Source organism: Silene latifolia, chromosome 9 (genome assembly GCF_048544455.1).
Source record: "Silene latifolia isolate original U9 population chromosome 9, ASM4854445v1, whole genome shotgun sequence".
NCBI lineage: Eukaryota > Viridiplantae > Streptophyta > Magnoliopsida > Caryophyllales > Caryophyllaceae > Silene > Silene latifolia.
Genome location: NC_133534.1, coordinates 105,269,783 through 105,286,534, shown reverse-complemented (window position 1 = coordinate 105,286,534; position 16,752 = coordinate 105,269,783). Strand labels below are relative to the sequence as shown.

The window sequence follows — 16,752 nt, the reverse complement described above, 5'->3', positions numbered from 1 at the left end:
AGAAATTGGGTCCCCTTGCCGTAGCCCTCTTTTACCAGAGAAGTAACCAAACATTGAACCATTCAAATTTAGAGAAAAGGAAGTAGTTGTAATACAAGTCATCACCAGTCTCCTAAACCTATCAGGAAAGTTCATTGCACTCATCATCTCATCAATAAAAGACCATTCAATTGAGTCATATGCTTTTTGGAGGTCCAGTTTGAACATACACCTAGGAGAAGAGGTACTCCTATGGTATAGCCTAACCAAGTCCTGACAGATCAGTATGTTTTCAAGGATACTCCTACCATGCACAAAAGCACCTTGATTCCTGCTGATTATATCAGGCAGGACCCCAACCAATCTCTTGCACAATAATTTTGAGATGGTTTTATACAAGACATTACAACAGGCTATTGGCCTGAAGTGCTTGACAGACGTTGGTCTATCCATCTTAGGGATCAATGTTATAGAGGTGGGATTGATCTAAGTAAGAAGCTTGCCAGTATCAAAAAAGTTTATGATAGCATCACAAACCTCACCCCCTAAAATATCCCAGGCATCTTTGAAGAACATGCTTGTGTAGCCATCAGGCCCAGGTGATTTGTCCTTGGGAATGCTAAACAAGCATTCTTTAACTTCCTCAGCAGAAACTGGTGAGTTCAATAGAGTCCAGTGATCAACAGTACAACATTTCCCACGCTGGACCACATGAATATTCACATGCTCCACCTGACTATTAGATCCAAGAAGGTCCTGATAGTACTCCAGAAATGCATCTTGTATCTGAGCTCCATCAATACATAAAACTCCATGCTGGTTCTCAATACATAGGAACTTTATTTTGCATTACTCGTTTCCTCATAGCATTGTGAAAATAAGCAGAATTAATATCACCCTCCAGTGACCATTGCAGCTTGGCTTTCTGAATTAGAAAGCTATCTCTAGCTCTCTGAAGATCCCTCAACTCCTGTGCCACAAGGCATTCCTGTTGGACTAATTTAGTATCCCCAGGCCTAACCACCAACTCTCTCTGGAGTTTATCAAGCAACATACCAGTCACATTAAAACTTGTCTCAATATCAGAGAAACAATGCTTATTAAGTTGCTTCAGCTCTGGTTTCAGCTCCTTTAATTTCTTCACCACTTGAAACATTTTGGTCCCATCTTTCTTCCTATTCCAAACATTTGCAACACAAGGCCTGAACACCTCAGATTGCCCCCACATATTAAAATACTTAAAGTTTCTCCTGCATTTTATTTTACTAGTCCTATCAACAAGAGTACAAGGACAATGATAAAAAAGTCCTTTAGGGTGAAAATGAGCATTATAATTACCATAAGCTTCCATCCATTCAATATTTCCCATTGCTCTATCCAGCCTACTGTAGACTCTATCCTGTGGTACTTGCTTATTAGACCAAGTATACAGTGCACCAGAGGCTTGAATGTCATCCATACAACATAAGGAAACACATTCCTGGAACTGCTCCATTTCCTTTTCAGTAGAACTTCCACCTAACCTTTCTATTGGACTCAATACAGTGTTGAAATCCCCTAACCAGAGCCAAGGTTCAGCACAGGTGACAACAGTCTCCTTCAAAAATTCCCAAAGGCTCTGTCTCTCTTCAACCCCATTAAAGGCATAAATCATAGTTAACAAAAATTCCTTGTCAGTTGTTCTAGATAGAATTTTCATATGTATATGCTGTGCACTATAGGAAAGGAACTGAACCTGAAAACACTCAGGCTTCCAAAAGATCCAAATCCTCCCCCCTTGTGCCAGCTACTATTAGTAGACACACTCCACCCCTCACACAGGTTAGTGCACTTATTCAGAAACTTGCTAGGCTTTATTTTTGTTTCTAAAATTCCAAAAAGAGCTATTCCATTATTCTGCAAAAACCATTTGACCGTTTTCTTTTTATTGATATCATTTAGCCCCCTAACATTCCAAAACCCAATATTATGCATCTAAAACCAGTGGAGGGGGATCTTTTCCATTCTGCACTACCCCCCCCCCCCCTTTGGAGTAGCCAGTTTGTTCAAGGCATCAATAAAGGTAAAAGGTCCAGAGCCCCCCTTAGCCCTATACCCTGCAAAGCTCTCCTGTCTACTCATTCTCATGACATGTCTAATAGGTGTAGATTTCATCACACTAGCTAGAGGAGGAAAAACCTCAGGTGTAAAAATAGCAGTAGGATGCTCGAATACTGTGTTCTCTACAGGCTTCTGGACAGGCCTCCATACTTTTTGTGGATGCACCTTAGGTGGACCTGGTTTTGGCTTAGGCTTTGCTTTCCTACAATGTAGTGAACTATGTCCCAACCCTTTACAGGTAGAGCAGGACATAGGTTTCCATTCATACTTAACCCTAACATCAACCACAGTACCACCCTCATCCAGAAATCTAACCTTTTCTTTCAGCACCTGATCAATAGTCAGCTCAACCATAACCCGAGCAAAGCTCAGTCTGGTTTTGTCCTGTGTAGCAAGATCCTTCCTAACGAAATTACCCACCAGTCCTGCAATACGAGGAAGGCAGTCTCCCCAAAATTTAAGGGGTATGCCATAAAGATTCACCCAGATAGGCACCTTATCAACCTTCTCCTTAATCAAATCAACATCTTTTGACCAAGGACGAAGAATAATAGGTTTGTTTTCAAAAAGATAGGGCCCAGAATTCAATAGATTATCTCTTTGTGCTAATGTCTTAAGTCTAACCAAAAAGACCCCATTCTCCATAAACGAGACTCTATCCACATCATATTGATCCCATAATTTGTAAACATAATCCTCTACCACCTCCCTTGGTGGGTTAGCACCAAGAACATAACCATACACAGCAGTGTTCCAGAAGTCTACCTCAGATTTGGTGTCCTCAGAAGTAAACTGCAGCAGGTCGTTCAGCTCCTCATCTTCCATAATAGGCTCCATAATCGGCACATCCTTTCCATTTTTCCTCTGCTTCCATCCCGATTTTTCTACGCCATCCTCAGAAAAATTTAGCACCGGTATCCCTGTGATTTCAGCCATCGTTTTGGTCTTGGTTGCATCCCCTGAACATGGTACAGGGTTACCCCTTCCTGATACAGGTTTTTCCCCAGCTGATGGTACTCCGGTAGCATTTTTTGCAGGTGTGGGTGGCTTACGTGTTGTTTTTGGTGTTTTTGTTTTTGTTTTTGACGATGATGATTCAGGTTGTTCACTAAAAACCATGATCGCCATTATTAATTACTCAATTTAATGCAGAATTAAGATGAACATTAGAACTAGGGTTTAGGGTTTATTCCTCGCAAAAATCGCTTTCTCTCTCATGGTTTAATAAGTTGAAGAAAAATGAGTGAGTATGTTTTCATGGTCCCATAATTACTAGTTAGTTAAAATTACAACTTCTTGTAACTTTAAATAACTAATTACCTCTACCTCAAAACTTCTATTAATACCTCAACCAATTTAGTAATATAACACTTAATTACTAAATTTAATCTTATTTAATCACATTACAATAAGACACAAAATTGCACTCCCATAATTAAGGAATTAATTAATTCATATCGCATACAATTAATTAAATATCTATTTGGGCCTCATCCTATAGGTGTGACCTAAAGGGATCAATTGACCACCACCGTCACACGACAGTAATGTCAAACTCTAGTTAGCCAATCATTACCGATTAATGACGGTCAGTCGACTGTATAAAGAATCATCCCTCATGTATTCTTAATATGAGATTTAAATCATGTGATCGCACTATTGTTGAGGACACATTTCCCAACAATCTCCCACTTGTCCTCGACAAGTGTGCGTCACCAATTCTCTTGTCCTATTACAATCTCCCACTCAATGCAAGGTGTCTTGCAGGTCTTACTTACATTTGATCATATCTTGAGTGGTTTTCTCGATCTGGAGATTAACTGTCTGACCGGAATTATCTATCATAGATGCCTTCCGAGCGTGACCACGCATTTCCAGTTAACTACTCCTCGAGTGGCCTTGAGATTTCAAACAACCCTGATAAGGGGTGGACAATTCCTATCGCCCTATTCCCTTTGTTCAGCCACAGTCCATCATAACCCAAAATATACCCAGTTTGACCTCATTTACGAAATCATGGAGTATAAATCAAAGCTAATCAGAAGTTGTGCCAACTTGGGCGAATAGTCTCTAGTCAAAAGAATTGACTCATAAGAATACTATAGTAGCTCTTGCCACGACCAGGCTATATGAATTACCAGAACTCTATAAGCGGTCACTGCCCAACAGATTGTCCCATACAGTCTGCCTATGTGATCGACTAGTCATCCCATATGACTTTATGACACTTGAACTTGCCATCAATCGCATCACACTCTAGTCACTTCGAGACATCACCTCATATAAGTAACTAGGGGCGAATACCATGTCAATCCAGTTCACTTTAATGGGGTTCAATTTGTCTCTACAACCCATTCGGATACGACAAGGTAGCGGGTGAGTTTAATAAAACTCAAACGATAAATGTGATGATCACATATGAATAGTCAATACACTATTACTACTTCACATTCTATAATCTTTAGTGTATCATTAACACTAGTTAAAATGCAATATAAGCTTGGCAAGTAGATATACCCGATATCCATATATTCCAACTTTATTAATTGTTATTTCCTTCCATTCAATGTCATCTCTAATGACACGAATTTATCTAAGTATATGTTTAGACTTCTTACTAGACTTGGGCTCTTTAACTTGAAAGATGCTCCCACTGTTATCACATAACTTGTGATAAAGTCATTGTGGAGAGATTCACTCTTAATCCCTTCGTTGACTATTTTATCACAATTTTACTTAGATTCCTTTTGTAAAATCTGCAATGCGCGAAACTAAAAACACTTTTCTTAGTTTCTTACTCCTTTATCAATAACATTAGCTTAGGATTTCATCAAATCCTTTTAAGCTTGGAAACTCAAGTTTGTGCAACCCTTCAACACCTAACTTAGTTTATCATCCAAACATGTGTACAAGTCATCAATTTTACTTTAAGGCTTTCACAAGCCCATCTTATGAATTAACTTATTATTGACTCATAATGTACCTAGCATATGGTACATCACAGCATGTGTGTCTGTTGGCATACATAATCATTCTAATGGCGGAAACATTAGCAATCGATTTCATCTAATCAACAACTTAATAGGTTCAGTGAACGACTATGATTCCATCATAGTAATTCCACTTTCATCATCATGAATAAGCCATTCAACTTTGTTGTTGTACAACAGATGTGAAATATCTTATCCTCATAAGATTCTCAACTCTATGCCAATATTCTCTCAAATAGATTCAAAATCTAGAATACTTTGCATCCCATTCCAAGTGTTCCAATTACTCTTGCCAAAAGAGAACATTGGTACATAATTCTCAATAAGTAATATGTTATCAACATATAAGACATAGAGAAACAATTCTAGCTCCCACTTAACTTCATGTATATCATGATTGTTCAATCATGTGAATGAAACAATTCACTATAATCACATGAACGATAAGTATAATCCTTTAATGCTAGCTTAAGACCATGTTGTGATCACTTAAGATAGCTACGCATAATATGTTAGGATTCTTACATCTTCATCTAAGGTTTTGTGTTTCAAACACTTTTTTTCTAAATTCCCATTTTAAAAAGCGAATTTTTAATTTCATTTGCCATTCTTCATTAAAATGAAATGCGGCAATTCCTAACATAATTAATTTTGATCAACATCTTTATGTCAATCTATGCTTTTAAGTACTCTAAAGCTCTATTCAGTTTAAGGAGACCCTTTCCTTTAAGTAAAACTACTCTTGAGTAACAATTTTCGGATTTAATGCTTCGGCTCGTATGTAAGAAGGTCATGATACTATCACTTTCACAAAGTAATATTCTTAAACAATAAGACATGTGCGATAAACTCCCACTGAACTATACTCTCTTTCTATCTTTATAGACAATAGTTCAACTACACTCCAACTCTATAATTCTATTACTTTCACAAAGTAACATTTTAACTATAAGAGTTGTTTATGACGATACAATCTTCTCCCACTCTATCTCTCAGAAATACATCTATCTTCTTGAGAGATAGCTTTGTGAGTCACAGACATATATATTTGACGGAGTATTAGTGTTTATCTAGACTATGTATTAGCTTTCAAAAGGCCATCCTAACATGGCAGCTTGATAATATGCGAGTCTTATCCATGTCATCTGTTTAATAGACTCTCTATTCTAGGTATATCCTGGTTGACCATCCGTTTAAAAATAATGTGTCCGAATGGTATCGAAAATTCCTTACTTCATGAGTTCAAAAACTCATTACAACTTTATAATTGACAAGTAACTTGTTACTTTTAGTAATAATGACATAAGGAGAATCAAATTCATAGCTTATGGACATATAATGATCCCATCATCATAATCGTCTATGTAATCAATTTAAGTTGTTAATCTAATGTTTCTCTACGCAAGTAATTTATGATGATGATTTTAGAACAAATAACAAAATAAAACGAGTGATTTGGGTTGAAAACCAAATCACCAATATCCAAAATACAACCCGTGTTTAAAGGATACAAGCCAATTTCCAAGTCACACAAGGAAATTAAAATAGTTCTAAAAACATGAAATACATCATAAAATTAAAGACAAAGCAAATAAAAGCCAAGCTTCCATTGATCCATCACCATGGTCGGCTACTCTAGCTTCCCTCATGATCCTCTAGACTTGCTTCTCCTTGCCTTTGTCCTTGCTAGGAGGGGGCCCTATTTACAATAAAAAAAGGGTAATCATCACAACTTGTATCACATACTAATTGAGATTGAAACATAAAAGATAGGGATAGTTGATGCGTGTCATTTATATGATGTTTTATACCTCATTTTACACGCATTTCAGAGCTCATTTGTGTAGTTTAAGCTACCATTTCCCCTATTTCCGTCTACTTTCATGTTTTTGTACATTATTGCAGGAATGTGAAGAATTCAACGGAAATTGAGCTAAATCCGTCCCCGAGTATCCTGCATTGCATTTGACGTGAAGAATTCACTTAAGGAACGAGCTTGGTGCGCATTTCAAGGCCCAAAAGACAAATCCACGAGATTATAGAAGCCAACCATCAGCTACTTCAGTCGATCGACCAGTACCCTTAGTCGATCGACCAACCCACGGGATCCAGAAGCTACTGTACACTGCATCCCAGTCGATCGACCGGTCCCAGCAGTCGATCGACCAAGACGCTACTCCAGACGAGAATTAAAAGATTGGGAAACTTGAAGCCCATGGTATTTAGGTTTTGATAATAAGTGTTACCCATATTTTCTATATAACGTAACCTAGAACATCAGAATAGCTATCTAGCTTTTATCAAGTATTACATTCAGTTTTAGTTTATCAAATAATTATGGTTCGGGATATTATTTCGCATTGGATTTTCGTTCGTACTTTCAATCATTCCGTTACAATTCTTCTGCGATTTTGTTATTCTTCTCATTCCAGTTTATTACTTTATTTTGCATTCATAGATATAGAACTGTTAGTTAGTTCCCCGGAACCATAATTATCGTTTTATGCTAGCCTTTTGTTCCGTTGTTTTAATCATGAATTCAGTAGTTAATTTCGTTAATTTCATTGTTGTTATCATCCCTAGTATGAGTAGCTAATGTAATCGTGCTAGGATGTAGGGGAACTATAGATTAGGCGGCGTAGAATTAATTTGGACTGAAATCGCGTGTCAGTCGATCGACTGCCGTACTTAGTCGATCGACTGACCACGTTAGGTGTTGCCTTCGTTTTAATTGTTTTAATTCTTTATTCGACGAATCGAGTGCACACGACTAGTTGAATGTTTAAGATTTGACTGACCCACTAGATCGAGAGATAGGGACAGTTGTTAGATCACCAATTAAAATGACTAAACTATGTTGAGATCGAAAGATAGGTAAAGTTTAGACTATTAGTCACTTTTCAGGACGAGAGTCAGTATTAGTGATATTAGGGACTTATAGCGAGATCGAAAGATGCTATCTGTTAAGAGTGGACCGAGAGGACCTCTTGTTTTCCCGCCTCATGTGTTTGATTTAGACCGACTTAGTTTGCTGCCGCCGAAACTATAGTGAACCGATCATCCTTGCACCCTCTTTTATTATCTGTTTTATCCGTTTATTTAGTTTATTGTCTTTTACTGCCTTTAGCTATAGACCAAATCAAATCAACCCCCACACTTGTTACCTTAGACTAAATTTAGACAACTTTTAATTACATTCGCCTCCTTGTGGTTCGACCCTGTTACCACTAGCCTAGGTTAGTTTTAATAGGAAATATAAATTTCATTTTTGGTGCTCACAACGACGGGTATCAAATTTTGGCACCGTTGTCGGGGAGGCAATTGTTCTAATTTTTAGTTGTTTTTATTTAGTCTTTCCTAGTTTAAGGGACATCCGTTCCTTAAACTTTTCTTATATTCTTTTTGTAGTTTCTTCTTATGCGCAGGTCACAGGGTGGTGAACTAGTATCGTTCAATCCTAAGATTGAGAAATACTTGCGCGAGTTGAGACGATCATCAAGGGTGTTGCCGATAGAGGAAGAGCCGAGTACTCTGTCAAGTTACTATGAGAACGCTCTGTTCGAAGAAGATCCACCTACATCTCCTGCTTCTACTTCTTCAGCTGAGACAGTCACTTCTCTAGAAATTCCAGACATGGCTGAAGAAGCAACTATAGCAAGTCATTCTGAACCGACAGCTGAAAATCTTTACAAGGGGTTCGAATTACCTGGAGCTGATAGGAAATTCGAACCGAAGCCTTCCTATATCAACTTAGTTGAAAGGAACCAGTTCGGGGGAACTGGTTCATCATCATCTAAATCTCCAAAAAAACATAGAAATAGTTCTAGTAGTAATGAAGTAGTGCAAGGCAGTGATAGAAGGACATGAAATGAGACGAGGAAGGGACCAGATGAGGGAGACGTGTTACGTACAAAACCCATGCATGAAGTGAATCCTGTACCAGGATTATCATTTGAGGATGAGGAGAATCCGGATGCAAGCATCCAATGGGTCACCAAGAGAGGTAAAAAGAATGGTAAGGCTTCTGTTGTAGTAGAGACAGGTAATAGTAATGCTGAGACTAATGATAATGATATGGAAGAATTGTTACAGTTCTCTAGTGAAGATGTCAGTGATGAGATTGCCTATTGGACACAGGCTGTATATTGCTTTGTGTTAGGTGCTAACCCTCCATGGGAGGTGGTGCAGGGGTATGTGCATAGAATATGGGGGCGTCATGGTATTGACAAGATTTCCTTTTTACCTAATGGTGTATTTTTGGTGAGATTTAAGGAAATGAAGGATAAAGAGGAGGTGTTGAATGCTGGATACCATATGTTTGATAACAAACCGTTAATAGTGAAACCATGGCAGGAGAATGTTGATCTTCTAAAGGAAGAGGTGAAAGTAGTGCCAGCATGGATTCGTATTCATGGCCTGCCTCTCAAGTTTTGGGGGTCATGCTTACCTGCCATAGCTGGACTGGTTGGCCCATATGTTAAGTCTGATGCTGCAACTGTGGAGAAAACGAGGCTAGGCTTTGCTAGGACTATGGTCGAGTTGAAGGTTGGGCAAGCTTTCCCCTCAGCTGTTAAGTTTAGGGATGAGAATGGGCAAATTGTGCAGCTTAAGGTTGAATATGAGTGGAAACCAGTCTTGTGTGAAAAATGTAAGGGGCTAGGGCATGAAAGTAAAAATTGCAGAAGGGGCCAGGACAGACAGGGTCAAGTCAGAACTGTTGGTAGGAAAGTGTGGAGGCCAATTCCTAAATCCAGTGGGGGGAACCCTGCTATATCTGAGAAAGACTTTCCTGCATTGACTGTGATACCTACTTGTGTGCATAAGCCAGCATCTGAGTCAACTGCAGCTACAGAAGCTCCTAAATCACCAGATAAACCAGACTCAGACCCAGAACCTGCTGTTTCAGGCTCTTCTGATTCTGGTGATGGCAATCAGGTGGTTGAGATTACAGATGTTACTAATGAGGAAGAAGATGAGGAGGAAATTCATGTTGAGGATATTGGTGACCCAAACATTAATTTATCCAATAATGAATAATATAGGGTTTTGGAATGTTCGAGGTATGAATAGTGTAAATAAGCAAAAAATTGTTAGAAGTTTTATTCAGAATAATGAAGCTTGTTTATTTGGTTTGTTAGAAACCAAAATAAATGGTGTTAATGTAGGAAATATTGCTCATAATATGCTTGAGGGGTGGAGTGTCACAACCAATTGTAGTTTGCACAAAGGAGGAAGGGTTTGGTTATTATGGAGGCCAAATATTTTTGAGGTTCAAATTATTCAATATGACCCTCAATTCATTCACTCCCAAATTACTGTGAAAGCTACTCAGAAAAGATTTCTCCTGACATTTGTGTATGCTTTTAATGAGGGCTCAGAAAGATTGGATTTGTGGGATAAATTAAGGACTTTTGGTAAGCCATGTACTCCTTGGGCAATTCTTTGGAGATTTTAATACAGTCATATCACCCGATGAGAGGTTGGGTCTTTGTCACTAAACAGGGAGGATATGGAAGCTTTTGTTGATTGCCTAGCCGATCGTGGAATGACGATATACATGCTACGGGAGCATACTTTACATGGACAAATAAACAGGACCCTGAGCACAGAAAGTATAGCAGGCTTGATAGGTTCCTAATAAATCATGACTGGTTAGAAGAATTTCCTGATATGAATGCTCACTTCCACCCAGAGGGACTAATGGATCATACCCCATGTATTGTCAGGAATATCAAATTGGATGGTAGAAGAAATGCAAGCTTCAAATATTTTAATATGTGGGGAAGTGCTCCTGATTTTCATAAGATTGTCCAGCAAATTTGGAGTCAGCAAGTTGTAGGTTCTAAAATGTTTGGAGTGGTGAAGAAATTGAAAGCTCTTAAGGGAGAACTTAGAAACCTGAACAACAGCTGTTTTTCTGATGTTGAACTCAGAGCAAACCAAGCTATTATCAACCTGGAGAAAATCCAATTACAACTTGAGGAGGAGTATGATAGAACAGATCTAATAGGCGATGAAGTGCGGGTTCGGAAGAAGTGAGGTATTGGTCTAAAGCTAGGGATAGTTTTCTGCAGCAGAAAGCAAAGAGACTCGGTGGTTGAGTGAAGGAGACAAAGAACAACACGACTTATTTTCACTCAGCCATTAAATCACGATGCCTAAGAAATAAAATTGTCCAGATTGAGGACCAGAGAGGCAACCTTTGTACTGATACAGTCAGCATTCAAAGAGCTTTCCTGAACTTTTATCAGGATCTGCTGGGTAGCCAGAAAGGGACTGAACAAGTGAGAAGTGTAGTCCTGCAAACAGGTCCTTTCTGCAATGAGGGTCATATAGCATCTTTATTAACCCCTGTTACTAAAGAAGAAATCAAAGGGGTGGTGTTTGCAATCCCTAAAGATAAAGCACCTGGGCCTGATGGGTATACAAGTGGCTTCTTTAGAGATTCCTGGGATATTGTTGGGGATGATATTTGTAGTGCCATCATGGAGTTCTTCACCTCTGGAAATATGCTTACTCAGATTAATGCTACTAATATTACCCTCATTCCTAAATGTGATAGACCTACCACTGTAAGCCATTTTAGACCAATAGCATGCTGTAACATGGTCTATAAGGTGATATCCAAGCTGTTGTGTAACAGATTAGCCCTTGTTCTTCCTGATATCATTCATGAGAACCAAGGTGCTTTTATTAAAGGCAGATCAATCATTGAGAATGTTCTCATATGCCAAGATATTGTCCACCTATATGCTAGGAAAGCAGTGACTCCTAGATGCTTGTTCAAGATAGATCTGCAGAAAGCTTATGACACAATTGAGTGGGATTTTGTAGAACAAATGCTTCAAGGGCTTAATTTTCCCTCTCACTTCATTCAGCTGGTAATGCAATGTGTTAGATCTACCTCTTTTACCTTATCTCTGAATGGGAGTAATTTTGGATACTTTAAGGGACAGAGGGGCTTGAGACAAGGAGATCCAATTTCACCACTTCTCTTCACTATCTGTATGGAGTACTTGTCCAGGCTAATTAAATTTGCTACAGATAGATGGCCATTTCAGTATCACCCTTTATGCAAGAACCTAAAGCTTACACACCTCATGTTTGCAGATGATTTATTGCTTTTTTGTAAAGGAAAATCTCAGTCTATCTGGTTGCTTATGAGGGCTTTCTCTTCATTCTCTAAGGCTTCAGGACTAGCAATGAACAATGCTAAGTCTGAAATCTTTTTTAATGGGGTTCTTTGAAGATATTAAGGAAGGGATAAAAATGGTGACTGGTTTCAAGGAAGGAACAATGCCATTTAGATATTTGGGAGTGCCTATTAAGGCGGAAGACTTACAAAATCTGAATGCAAAGTGCTCTTCTTGAAAAAATGGTAGCTAGGATAAGGGGATTGGGAGCCAAAAAGTTATCCTATCTTTGGCAGGGGTGACCCTTATCAATGCTGTACTAAATACTCTTCACAATTATTGGGCTCAAATGTTCATAATTCCCAAGAGTGTCATAAACAACATTATGGCAATCTGTAGGAACTACTTATGGGATGGCTCATCTGAGTACCATAGAGTTCCAATGGTGGCCTGGGATAAGGTAACATTACCTAAGAAGGGAGGTGGATTGGGGATTAGAAGAGCTGATACCTGGAATATAGCCACTGTAGGTAAACTGGTTGATTGGATTTATTGTAAAGCAGATAGGCTTTGGATCAAATGGGTGAGTGATGTATATATCAAGGAAAAGGACTGGTTTTGCTATACTCCTCCTGCTGATGCTACATGGGTGTGGAAAAATATCTGCAAAGTAAAAGACAAGCTTAAGACTGGTTATACTAATGGCACTTGGACTGTGAGTTCTAAAGGATATTCTATCAGGAGTGGTTATGACTGGCTTGCTCCTGATCTTGTTCCTCTTGATTGGCCTGCAATTGTATGGAATAACTGGAACATTCCTAAGCATTCTATGACTACCTGGCTCAGAATGCACGAGGGTATGAATGTGAAGAGTAAGCTAATGAGATATGGATGCTGTCCTGATGATCTGTGCCTGCTCTGTCAGCTACAGCCTGAAACAGTGGAGCATTTGTTTACTTCCTGTGTGTATGCTACCAAAGTTCAGTCTTGCTTAGCAAAGTGGTATGGTGGTGGATTTCCTACAGTGACTGGTTTGCTTGCTACTCAGAAAGATAGTATCCAATGGAAGGTAAGGGTAGCCATGTTCAATGCTTTTACATATTCTATATGGTATCAAAGAAATAATGCTAGAGTGAATGATGTTCTGCTGAGGCCTGAGCTAGTGGCAGCACGAATAGAGGAAGAAGTCAAGAGAAGGATTAAGGTGAAGTGTGGAAGTGTTGCTGATCAACCAGGTTGTGGTTGGCTGCAAAATATGGGAATGAATTGATTGCTTGTAATGGGATTCGATCCCTGCCTCTCTTGTAACTATTGTCTTAATTTTTGATATATAATATACTCACATTACACCAAAAAAAAAAAAAACCAGTTCGGGGGAGCTGCAAATGAAGATGCAGCCAAGCATATGGAGATATTTATCGATTATTGCTGCTCTATACCCCCACCGACCGCTGTGACCCAGGACTAGATAAAGGAGACTATGTTTATATTCTCACTCCGTGATGCTGCAGGGGAGTGGTACATAGATCTGGATCGAGCTGCTCATGGGATCACCGATTGGAATTCCTTAGCCCTGGCATTTTACAAGAAGTACTTCTCTGCCTCGAAGACTAATGCCATTAGAGCTCAGATCACGAGCTTTAAACAAGGGCCGGATGATAATTTTCATGAAGCATGGGTCCGTTTCAAGAAGCTGGTGCGAACCATACCGCACCATGGGTTCGAAAAATGGAGCTTGTGCAATCAGTTCTATAACGGGCTGTATGACGATCAGAGGGCTATTTTGGATGCTGCAGCCAATGGCCGATTTGCTGAGAATATGGGAGAGACTAAGGGGTGGAAAATCATTGATGACTTAGCCACTCATAAAGCTGAGTATGGAAATTCCAGGAGGAATCAAAGGAGGAGTGCTGAATCTCCTTCTGTAGCTGCACTTGAAGCTCTCACTGCGAGATTTGACAAGTATGAACTGGGAGGAGCTTCAAAAGGAGTCATTTATCAAGTAAATGCTGTGTCAGACGGTCCTTTTGTCTGCAGAAGGTGTGGAGCTGAGGGACATGTTTCAGAAAATTGTCCTAGTCCCTTTGAGTCTTGTGCTGCCTTTCAACATTATAGGCAGACAAATACCTACTATGAGCCTAATGTTCATCCCAACTTGAGGTGGAGTAGCCAGAATGTCCGAAATCAAACTCCACCTCCGCAGCAGCAGCAAGCCTATGTGCCTCCTCATCATAAGCAACAACAATATCAATAACCTCCCTATGTGCCGCAGCAGCAACAATCTCAGAATTCTGACTTTGCTCAGCTGAAGAATATGTTGCAAAAGGAGTCCCAAGCTAAAGAGGCCGGAATGAAAATTTTAGAGAGCCAAATTGCTCAATTGGCTAGCAAGAGTACCACTCGAGCTCCGGGACACTTACCGACTCAAACTGACCAGAAAGAGACCCTAAATGCCATTAATTTGAGGAGTGGGTCTACCCTGGAGGGACCTACCATGGTCGAGGACGCTGCTGAAAAGGATGAGGCGAAACCGAGTCAGAACAAAGCTGTAACGAACAATAGCAGGAAAAAGGCGTCTTCCAGGTATATCAGTCGATCGACTGATGTACCCGATCGATCGACTGAAGTGCGAGTTACGGAGCTTACGAATCAGAGACCTCGGTCGATCGACGAGCAAGGTGGTCGATCGACTGAGGCCGCTGCTGATATTGAGCAATTTCGTCCTCCAATGCCCAATAATTTGAGAGACCACTTATTTCGGGGTACGACAACTCCGAAAGTATTGGGGCAAGACCCGAGTGCTGATGGATCCGTCCCGATTCCGAAGTACGACCCAATGTCATTCAATGGTTCATATTTGAGACGGTCTAAAGAGGGGTCAAGCTTCAATAAGGAGAAGGTAGTTGACTTCCAGCCTAAGTCCACGGATGCCGGCACGTGAGATTTAGAGGAGAGGGCTAAGTTACTTCTTTCAGCCCCTTATCCAGAGAGACTAGTGCCGACAAAGGAACAGGTATCTTTCAATAAATTTGAAAATGTTGTTCGTAGTCTTAACGTACAAGTACCCTTCCTTGAATTAGTGAATTAAGTGCCTGCTTATATGAAGTTTATGAAGCAATTGCTTTCTAAAAAGAGGTCACTTGAAACAGTGCATACTGTCACACTCACTAAAGAGTCATGTTCTTATTTGACTCACACTGCACCCCATAAGCTAGAGGACCCTGGTAGCTTTTCCGTTCCTTGTAATATAGGTACCTTCTCTATCGAGAAGGCATTATGTGACTTAGGAGCTAGTATTAGCGTCATGCCCTTGAGTCTTGCTAGAAAGTTAACATTGAATAGGTTTGCAGTTACAAACATGACCGTTCAGATGGCTGATCGCTCTGCGGTCCAGCCTATAGGAGTCCTAGAGGACATCCCTGTGCAAATAGGAAAGTTTTTCTTCCCTATAGACTTTGTGGTCCTAGATATGCCTGAGGATGCCCACATACCTATCATTCTAGGTAGGACATTTCTTCACACTCTTGCAAATGCGATCATTGATTCCGTTACGGGACCCGACCTTCAAAGTGGGGAAGCATTCTATTGTCTTCGCCCAGACAGCTAGGAAGAAAGACCCCATGTGGCCTGTTACCTGTAATACGGTTTCTGAAAAGAAATCATACTTTGTGCTTCCTAGTATGCCTGTCTCTATTCCTATTCCTATTATAACACCTCCGCCCCAGACTGGGAGCAAGAAGGAGGAAGATTCTGTTGTTTTGGACATTGCAGAAGCTGGTTTGGGGAAGGAAGAGCCGCGGATTGCTCCAGCTGTGAAGGAGCAAATCGTTTCGAGAGGCGGTCTTGGATGCCTGAGTTATGGCACTGATGAGGAGCTTGAAGATGAGCCAGCCAGAGTGAGACAGTCCGACTTGGACCTTGATGAGCCGGAAGAGATCATTGATTGGGGAGATGACGAAGCTGTTGATCCGTTGAGCTCTACGGATGTTGAAGTTGAGAAGAGTGCCACTGAGAAGATGAGCACTATTGAGGCTACCTCTTGTAGCCAAAAGCCGACGAAGTGGGCCATACCGTGGGCGTTCTTGATCAACTACTAGTTGATCGAATTCTTTATCAAAAAACTTTCATTTTATTGCTTTTAAACACTTTTTATTGCTTTTGTGTATGCGAGACTTCGCATTTAATTATTTTGTTTAGGATTTTTAAGCACTTTAGAATTTACTTTGGGTTTTTGCGCAATTTTGGGCGCGTATTATTGTGCACTTGCAGGTTTTTAGATCTCATTAGCTCAAGTTATTGAGCAAATACGAAGAAATCAGAAGGTTACAACAGTATCCCCAGTCGATCGACTGATTACCCTGGTCGATCGACTGAGGCACGACTTCCAGAGCTTCGTTCTGTTCACTCTAGTCGATCGATCGACGCCTTCTATGGTCGATCGACCGCCCCTTCTTTGTCGTCAGATTCTGTTCACGACCTCTCCCCTGATGTGTTTGGTCGATTTGCGGACTTGAGGGAGTTTTTTACTCCACTTTATCTTCCGTCAAATT

General features: G+C 40.0%; 2 protein-coding genes across 2 annotated transcripts; one reads left to right on the top strand and one right to left on the bottom strand.

Annotated features, from left to right (window-relative positions):
• Positions 1–465: 465 nt before the first annotated feature.
• On the bottom strand, positions 466–1,633 carry LOC141601438 (uncharacterized). The gene is made up of 2 exons (XM_074421725.1): positions 833–1,633; positions 466–765 (listed from the first exon to the last, which is right to left on the bottom strand). Exons 1-2 carry the CDS (start codon positions 1,631–1,633, stop codon positions 466–468), a joined length of 1,101 nt encoding a protein of 366 aa, XP_074277826.1.
• A 10,705-nt stretch (positions 1,634–12,338) lies between these two features.
• LOC141601437 (uncharacterized) lies at positions 12,339–13,472 on the top strand. Its single transcript, XM_074421724.1, has 2 exons — positions 12,339–12,427; positions 12,602–13,472. The coding sequence occupies exons 1-2, from the start codon at positions 12,339–12,341 to the stop codon at positions 13,470–13,472; spliced, it is 960 nt and encodes a 319-aa protein (XP_074277825.1).
• The last annotated feature ends 3,280 nt before the right edge of the window (positions 13,473–16,752 follow it).